We start from the raw sequence: 9608 nt of genomic DNA, 5'->3' as shown, positions 1-9608 counted from the left end.
AGGTTTTAGGCAAATCCTTTAAATTCTAGCAGCGTTTTTTATGTTATCACAACAAAAAACAGAGTAGGTGGATTTGCCTAAATCAGCTAAACCGGCACAGAGCATTCCTTTATAAAAGACGTGTGCAATAGGTATTCCAATTTTTTTTTAAAATAATACAGTCTTGATTAAAACTTTAAATTCCTTCAATTACAGTTACTAATCATTTCAAATAACTGTTTTTCAGATTTTTCCACCGCCTGAAATACCAGTTTTTATCTGGCTACAAGAATAAGCGTCTGGATGATCTGATTGAAGTGCTCCTAGGGAAGGCCGACGACTACTTCTCAGTCATAAAAAGCCTGCAAGATGTGGGCCGCATGAAAAACAGGTTTGCTGACACCTTGTCTCAAGTTTCAGACTCTGCTTCAAGACTGATGGAAAGTGGTTGGGCTCTTAAAATTACAGTCAAGAACAGCCATGGAGTTAATGCATATCAAGTCCCATCTGAGTCAAGAGAAGACATAGTGTATGATGTCTGCCCTGTTGAGTCCTACTGCAACTGTACATATGGCTTACGAGGACTTCTTTGCAAGCATCTAGTGTTACTTGCAAAATTAGCAGAGGTTGACAATGACATCTATCCAAACATGGAAACAGACCTTGGCAAGAATTGCAGTGAAAGAAAGGCATTACTTTGTACACTGTGAGGACTTGAAAGTGATAAAAATGCCAAGTTTGTTTGGAAATCTGTGGTTTTTTTGCATCGGCTGAAACACTTCAGTGCACTTGTTGTACGTTCTCTCACTATAACACATGTGCTTGCTTGAAGGTGGCTTGTAGCCATTTTAAACAAATGAAAAACTCTCTGAAAAGTCCTCTATCAACTTTGAATGACACTCCTGTAGTTGAAAGCACAGACAAAAAATGCACAGAAGATGCGGTTGGAAAACTAAATGCTGTTTTAGACACAGTTAAACAGTGGGCATTCATTCCAGAGGGCATTACTGCAATGATAGATGAACTGCATACAAATGTCTTAAAAACAAAACAAGAAGTAGGCAAAAGTATATGCCAGTACGAAATAAAGACGACAGATAATGCACGCAAAATTAGGCCATTGCATTCTAGCAAGAAACGTTCGGCCAGCATCGACATTCCAACAGTCTGTGAAAATGAATGTGAACAGTCGATAACCACTGAAAGGGAGACATCCTCTGGAGAAAATGAAAACCTTTTGGAATACAAAACAAAAAAGAGAAGAGTTAAAGCTAAGTATATGCACAAGTAGACTTTTGTGTGACATTTCAAAGGGACTGCATCCATTACTTCTGTTTATTGAAACTAAAGCTGTCTTAACTTTCTGCCAAGGAACAGATGAAAAGAAATTGTTTGCTCTCTCAAGCAGTTGTTATTTATGTGTGTTATTCATTACTTTGGCTTGGTTGCTGTTTTTGATACAAATTCTGATAGGTTTGTAGCTTGAACCCATCCGCTGGAACGTTGAAGGCAATATAATTACACTGCAAAGCAAGACACAAGTAGGCAAAGTTCTTCATGTTACTCGTGCACGGGAGAGAACCGGACAGGCACCGTTCCTTCGCTTGACCCCAGTTGCTCTCGTCCGTTCTCCCGTACCACTGTTCTTTTATTGAGGTTACATGAATATGCATAAGTTCATTAACATATGACGTCTACATACACACAAAGAGTACCTTGCCTGTGTGTGTGTGTGTGTGTGTGTGTGTGTGTGTGTGTGTGTGTGTGTGTGTGTGTGTGTGTGTGTGTGTGTGTGGACTGCTGATCAAAGGGTCAAACATCGTTGGTCAGGAAGAGGGTAGCCTCCCCCTCACCCTAGATGGTTCATCCTAGATAACACGGTGAGGAAGTCCTGCAGTTCATCTAAACAAAGAGCACTTAGACTAGAACAGACGCAACTACGTTAATCCTACCATAAAACAATAAGACACGGTATGACCTCTCATGCTCCCAAAGTGCTGTCTAATACACACAAAGTTTGCAGACTATCAAGGATCAAAACCTCTACCAATCTACAACTAATTACAAAACTCTAAGCATATATAAGTAAATATTTCTAAGCATAAATGACAATCAATCTACTGTGTCTATCACTACTGTGACAATCAATCTACAATCTACTCCTGCACCATCGAGAGCGTCCTGACGTCAAACATCTGCACCTGGTTTGGGAACAGCACCAAGCAGGACAGACGAGATCTGCAAAGGGTGGTGCGCTCGGCAGAACGCATCATTCAATCAGAGCTCCCTGACCTGCTGTCCATCTACACCAAGCGGTGCAAGTCCAAAGCTAGGAAGATTATGATGGACCTCTCCCATCCCAACAATGGACTCTTCTCACTGTTGAGGTCTGGGAAGCGCTTCCGCTCCCTTAAGGCCAAAACAGAGAGAATGAGGAGGAGCTTCTTCCCCCAGGCTATTCGGGCCCTGAACCAGGCGTAGGACTGGACTCTCCCAAACACGTCACTATAAGACTGGACTCTCACACACGTCACCACACGCACCACCACACATTTCCTATAATCCTATAATTCCTATAATTTATAATCCTTATCTTTATAATCTCTTCTGCTATTTGCACATTCTTTACTGTAAATTCCTAAGTTAATTTGTAAATTTTTGTAGTAAATTGTAAATATTGTAAAACTTTTCTTCTGTCATTTAATGGTCGGGCATTGTACAGCTACAAGCATTTCACCCCCATGTCATACTGTGTATGGTTGTGTGTGTGTGACAAATAAAATTTGAATTTGAATTTGAATTTGAATCAACAATACAAATCTAACAAATTCATCTGTGCCCATTGTAATATTTTCATATGTTACTATTTTTATATTGCTATGTATTATAAATAAAGGATTACTTATTACTATTAAAGGTCTGCATTTGCAATTGTTGGTATTATTTATAAAATATGCGCTCTTAAGTTTTTTGCTCCATAAAACGATACCTGTCGCTTTTTGGACATAGAGTATCAGCTGTTGAGAATCCTGGCTCATACAAAATAGAAGTAAAAGGTTTCAACATCCAGCCTTTTATGATTAAATACAAAGTGTAATAACAGAGTTATCGGGGTGTGATTTTGTTAATAGTTAATCATCCTTAATTGTAATTTAGAGTATGACTAAGTATAAGTTTAATAGTAATGATGAGTAAGAAAATATAGCCAGAGTAATGGAATGAGACTAACACCTGACCTCACACTGAGATTTGGTATGAAGTGGCATGTTTGTGCTAATGCTGACATTGGGGCTCAGAGTTCCTCTGTGTGTATATATTTGTGAACGTTAACTTGGCTAATGTCCAAGGGTTTGACTGCTTTCCTGTTGGATTGTATCACACAGAACAGGGATAAGAGCACCAGTGGCCGTGCACACCCTCATCTCTCTCCTTCACCCGATCATTAGTGTTGGAAACCGGCATTAGCTCAGAGTAGATTAGACTTCAGTATAGTGCAAGTGATTTGATTTTATGATTATTTGATTCAGTTTTTTCTGTGTTCAAGCTCAATTACTTTAATAAAATATGTTGAATTCAAACAAATAAATAAACAAATAAACTGTGGACATTACCCTTTTAAACCTTTCTGAAACAAGACAGGTAAAAACCAGTGTATAAAAGTTTACATAGGTATAAATAGCTCTAACACTTTACTCCAGCCTGGCGTCCACACATGTGGACATCACATTTTGGGTTATTTAGACCAAAATACTAAATCTTGATCAACAAGTGCCTGATATACAGTTACGAGGACATTATACTGCAACTGTTCTATCGAGATTTCAAATGAATGTCCTCATATGTGGCTCTCATTTTTCTCAGAAACAAAAATTAGGTAAAAAAAAAACAAAACCTGGTAATTCTTTCTTTTTACATTCATCGGGTTCCAATCGGCCCAAATATCAAAGAGAAATTAAAAATGCATGCCATGGAAGATTTCGGGTCTTAGGGGGTTAAAATGACCAGACCCCTCCGGCCTGTTTTCCAGGCCACTAAATTAAACCCAGTCAATTACCAATTGAACAGAATAAAAACCTACGAGGTCCACTAATAGTCCAAAAGTCCAAATCTTTAATAGAAAAGACAGGCAGAACTCAAACAAACAATAATCCAAACGAGGAGCATATATACACACTGGAAAGTAAATAATTATAAGTTATTAAATCAGACTAATTAAATACAGTAAAACTAATAAGGGAAGACGAACACACGGGAAATAAAAATAACAGTGTAAACATACCAAAACTCAAAATAAAACAGGAAAGCTACTACAAACCGAGTGTGACACAATTACATTCATATTGAAACATATGTGATAATTTTCTTTCTTTGTAGCATTTTTAAGATATGTGTTAGAACAGTCATTATGCTGTTTGGATTAGGAACCAATCATTTTTGCCAAATAGTTAACACAATTTTCAAGATTCTGATTTACAGAACAAACAAAAGTCACAAAAGGTTTCATTATTTAAGAGACAAGATCAAGTTTTTCACACAGGAATGAAATGACAGAATCCAGTGCAGCGGGGCCAAAGGTGTGTGTCAGCAAACTGAAGGTTGAGGAATCAGTCAGCTCATGTTTAAGATTGTGTTGGATTTTGAGAAGAGTCTGTCTGTTATTAGAAAGTAAGATTAACAATGTTACACCAATAACCCAAATACGGGGAAATGACAAATAATACCAAAAAAGATACAACTTTCATATTGTTTTACTAACTTACTTTGTCATATCAGCACTTGAATGGTCGATGCCTTTACAGACCATGTCTGTTGTGACATCGCAGGCCAATCTTCCGGCAAACCCGAGGGCTAGCTCCCCAGCCTCCTCTTCACTCAGAACACTAAACACTGTTACTTTAGTTTTGGCCTTCTTAGGCCTGTCAAGAATCATTGCGGGCAGTTTGGCTTTACGGCCCTAAAAAAGAAAAAGTGCAAACACCAAAAGAGCAGAGAGAGACACACACACGCGCACAAAGTTAAATGCTTTTGTTTACATGGTGTAATTGTGTATATGTTGCAGCAAATGCACAACTTCCAGCCACATTGTCACTTCATTGATACGAGTAACCCGGATTTATTTCAGGTGACATCAAAATCACGAAATGTATACCTACCCCAATCAAACCTCTGAAAACATGAACTGACATGTTCTCTGCGTTGATTCTGCGCTTGATCTCGTCTTCTGTTATTGTGTAGGTTTTCTTTTTTGAGCTTGGTACAGATAAGCGACCATGCACTCTGTAAACTGTACTAGTTCCTTCTGAATCAGTTTGAAATTCTGCATCTGCATCGATCCTGTCAACATCATCAGCAGCAGCATTATCTGTACTCAGACTTGTGCCGTATACTTTCTTTTTCTTTGTCTTCAGTCTGTGTACCTTCATCTCTTTCAGTCTGTGTACCTTCATCTCTTTCAGTCTGTGTACCTTCATCTCTTTCAGTCTGTGTGCCTTCATCTCTTTCAGTCTGTGTGCCTTCATCTCTGACTGTCAGTCCTCCTATCTCACTGTTACTTGTCGATTTGCTGCAGATGTTCTCTCCCTTAGGAACTTTTCCTTTGTCATTCGCTGCCTGATGCTTTCCCTGATGACATTCTTCACTGGCTACTTCTATTGCTCCTCCTGTATAGCCACCCACTATGCTGCACAACTCCTTTCCCTCTGCTGTGCTGCACTGTGCTGTTACATAACGAAGAATGATATAAACAGCACTATATCAATTTAATTGTGTTGGGAAATCCCCACAATACGACACAGTTATGTCTAAAATAGTTTTGTGTAAAAACTGGATCTTGAAACGTCCACTTTAATTACACAGTCCTGGTGTGCAAAGGCAAAATTATGAAAAAATTTTCACTTTAAACATTTTTGGACGTTGTTTAGTTATATTGTGACTTACTCTCACAGAAGATACAGATGCCACAAACAGACTTTGAACAACGCATGTGCTTGTATGCACCACATTTCTGGCACTGCACCTGTGAATTAAAAAAAAAAGAAGAAGAAGAAATAAACAAACAAAAAACAAATGAACAAAGTCCATTAAATAAACAATCTATATGGCTAAGGACATGTCATAGTGTACCCGGTCTTTGGCTGCAATCACACACCAGCACTGACTGCACTTCCTAGTTCGATCTGCAAAATATAATTTGTTTAAGTACAAGTTACATTTTCCAATGTTAGAGAAAAAGAAGGCAGCTAATTTTATCTTTACCTATTGTGGAAAATAAGTAGTGGCAAAGTCGGGACCTGAGCTTTGGGATTTCAGTGTTGTACTCCTCCACTTGTGTTTTACCGTCAATGGGAGATTGGGCAAACTAATAACTGACGAAGAAGAATAAAAAAAAAGAACAAAAAGAATTAGATTAACAAAGAAATGTTTGTTTGTTTTTAACCCCCCCCCCCCCCCCCCCCCCCCCCCCCGAGAAAAAAAAAACAGAGCAACCAAAGCAAAGCATTACTGCTGAAATGGTTCAATCTACAAAAAAATTGAGATTTTACCATCCTGCCTCTAAGGCTTTAAAAACTGAACAGGCAAAAATGTAAACATTACTTATATAGGTAAAAGCTATAGTTTTCAGTACCATGACGACATGCACTCCACATGAGTTCCCATCCTGTTGATGTGGGTGGCTCACATGTGACAAGGTCCACTCTCCAGGGCAGCCTCTTGCTGAAGCAAATGAGCTGAGAGATCGCAGTTATTACAAATAAAAAGCATATAGAGAAATCAATAACCACGTTCGGTAATGATTTCAATTAAATTAAATATGTTATGTTAAATATGTTAATTAATTACCTCCAGTTTTTCAACACCGCACTTTTTCTGACCTCCGACTCGTCAAATGAATTCATATAGACTATGGTCCTCTTGGGTATGTCACAAAACTGTTTTGTAAAAAGATGGATATGGTAGGCTTGGGCCTTGAGCTTTCCTAATGAGGGACACTGAAAAGTATCATGCACTAGAGAGAGTGCAAAATCTGTGCAACTTACAAACAAGGTCCAGTGGCTGCCGTTTTCCAGACAGGCTCCAATCAATTTCTCATACATCTGAAAGATGTTTTTCTGGAAATAAAAAGAATGTGACAAGTATGTTTTTCTGTCAAGAATGACACTGCAAAACTGCAAAAGCTTGTCAGGTGAGACTTGTAATTAATTCTGCAGATACACAAACATATAGAAAGTGTCATTTTTTGTTTACATTAATTAATTTCTATAGTGTGCACAAAACAAATCAAGACCACAGACTCAACACGCACCACTCAATTTTTGGTGTTCTTTATCAGTTGGCCAAGACAGAAATGTTTTAATCTGTGTGCATTGCTTTTGAACAAGTCTTTACACAGAAAAGGTTTCAGAAAGGTGTTTTTCAGGTTCTTCTGACAAGGCTTCAATTTTGGAAAATGCTGTTTGTTTATAGTGGCAACTTATAAACCCTTTGTGATAAGAACATAGTTACCACAGTCCAAGTCATACCTTCAAAAAGTATGCACTTTGTGCTCTTGTGGACCCATCCAAAATTTTTCCAGTGATTTGGCTTGGTATTGGATAAATGTGAGGGAAATTCTATAAAAATAACATAAATACATGTTTTCAAATACATTACAAAAAACGTAAACATGCTATGTCATTATGATCAAACAAGCTTTTCAACATACCTCACACTGCAAATAGATTAGGCCATCTATTACCTTATAAAACAAATAAATAAATACATATAAATAAAAACAGAACTAAGGAATACGATTCATTAAGTAAATTGTACAATAAAGTGTATTTAAAGCAGAATTTAACATTAGTTTTATTACAACATAAAAGGATTTTTATGTCAAGAGGTACCTCATCTGAAATGTTAGTCTGGTCAAACAGGGATTTCAAACTTGAAATACCAATAGAGTTTGGTCCAGCTACTCCCACAAGGTAATCTGTGAGAAAGCATATGCTGTAGTCAACAGATATCGTTTTCTTTTTGCATGCTGCAACCATCATCCATTTCAGTCTTCTAGGAGCTTTGTCTGGTTGTAGTTCTTTTTTCTCCTCCTCTCCTCCTCATCTATTAATTAAATTGTTTTCTGACCTTCCTAACTGTTTCCGACCTGTCTTCCCAATGTGATGTTTAAGCAATATATGTATGGTCAGAAGGGGGTGAAATTTTCATTGCAGTTGTACGTGTAACATTGCATGTGATAATAAAAGGCTTGATTGGTTGATTATTCAACATGAGTTGACATTTACCTGACATTGTGAAGGAGTCACAGTTTCTGTAAGGGTGTAAGAACATAACATGTGGATTTGTTACACTTCATTTTCACAAGTTAATAACAATCAATAATTTTCATTCCATTATTAACAAGCTATCACACGATGTCCCTGGGACAACATTTATACAATGTCCCAGGGACAACATTTACACGATGTCCCTGGGACAACATGTCACGGTGGTTAGAGAGTAGACTCAGGCGCGGAGCTCAGAAATAATGACAGTGCATTTATTTACAGTGCAGCAAGGTGACAACAGTTCAAATGTGCGACAGTGGTGATAGTGCGTCCCTCCTTCCGTGTAAGCCCGTGCGTAGTAATGAGTGCCCGTCTCTCCTCCAGGTGCTTCCCTTGTGTCCGTGAATCCTCCGTCAATCCCTGGGTGAACACACACACACACGACAGCAGAATGAGTATGACGATCGGACAGCACTACAATAACGTTTAGCGACTCAACGACACTACCAGGCTTAGTGCAATACTCCAGCGCTGTCTGTCGCTCAGCCACACCATTAAGTAGCCCTGCTGAAGATGGAAGTTGATTGGCAGCAGCTGGTGGCTTGACTGTAGGTGTGGCAGCTCCGGGCGACAGCACCTCCGGGTCGAAGGTAGCCCGTTGCTAGGCTACCCCCCAACACATCACAGCAGAGCCGGAGGGGAAGACAGAGCGACAGGAGAGACACATACACACGCACACAGATATACACACACACACCGGCAGGTCGACCGGTCAGGGCACCGTCAGATCCTGACAGTATCCCCCCTCTAATGGGAGCCACCCGGCGACCTACCAAACTTGTCAGGGTGCCGGCGGCAGAACTCTCTCACCATGGCATCATCGAGAATCGCAGACCGCGGCACCCAGGAACGCTCTTCCGGACCATACCCGTCCCAATCCACCAAAAACTGAAAACCCCTACCGCGGCGCCGGGCATCCATAATGCGGGTGATGGAGTACGCCGGGGCGCCGTCGATAATCCGGGCGGGTGGCGGGGGCCCGGGAGGCGGGCACAGCGGGCTGGTCCGAACAGGCCTCACCTGCGAGACATGAAAAACATTGTGAGTTCGCATGTTACAAGGCAGGCTCAACCGAACCGTCACCGGATTCAACACAGACTGGACAGGAAACGGGCCAATGAACCGAGGAGCAAGCTTCCTAGATTCAGTCCTAGATTCAGTCCTGAGAGAAACATGCTTGGTCGAGAGCCACACCCGCTGGCCCACCTGGTAGTCCGGTGCCGGGACGCGGCGGCGATCGGCCAGTCTCTTGTTCAGGGCCGCCGTCCTCAAGAGGGCTGCCCTGGCGGCGCGCCACGCTCTCCGACA

General features: G+C 40.2%; 1 protein-coding gene across 1 annotated transcript; it reads right to left on the bottom strand.

Moving 5' to 3' along the window:
- Positions 1-5894: 5894 nt before the first annotated feature.
- LOC308394990 (uncharacterized protein) lies at positions 5895-9215 on the bottom strand. The gene is made up of 12 exons (XM_080879642.1): positions 8748-9215; positions 8521-8660; positions 8259-8284; positions 7863-7948; positions 7682-7714; positions 7500-7589; positions 7017-7088; positions 6820-6908; positions 6605-6707; positions 6235-6344; positions 6103-6155; positions 5895-5995 (listed from the first exon to the last, which is right to left on the bottom strand). Exons 1-10 carry the CDS (start codon positions 8793-8795, stop codon positions 6318-6320), a joined length of 714 nt encoding a protein of 237 aa, XP_080735768.1. The 5' UTR covers positions 8796-9215; the 3' UTR covers positions 5895-5995; positions 6103-6155; positions 6235-6317.
- Between the last annotated feature and the right edge of the window lie 393 nt (positions 9216-9608).

Source organism: Rhamphochromis sp. 'chilingali' (genome assembly GCF_963969265.1).
Source record: "Rhamphochromis sp. 'chilingali' genome assembly, chromosome: 4".
Taxonomy (NCBI): domain Eukaryota; kingdom Metazoa; phylum Chordata; class Actinopteri; order Cichliformes; family Cichlidae; genus Rhamphochromis; species Rhamphochromis sp. 'chilingali'.
The sequence above is the reverse complement of the archived record's forward strand: the minus strand, read 5'-3'. Positions and strand labels throughout refer to the sequence as shown.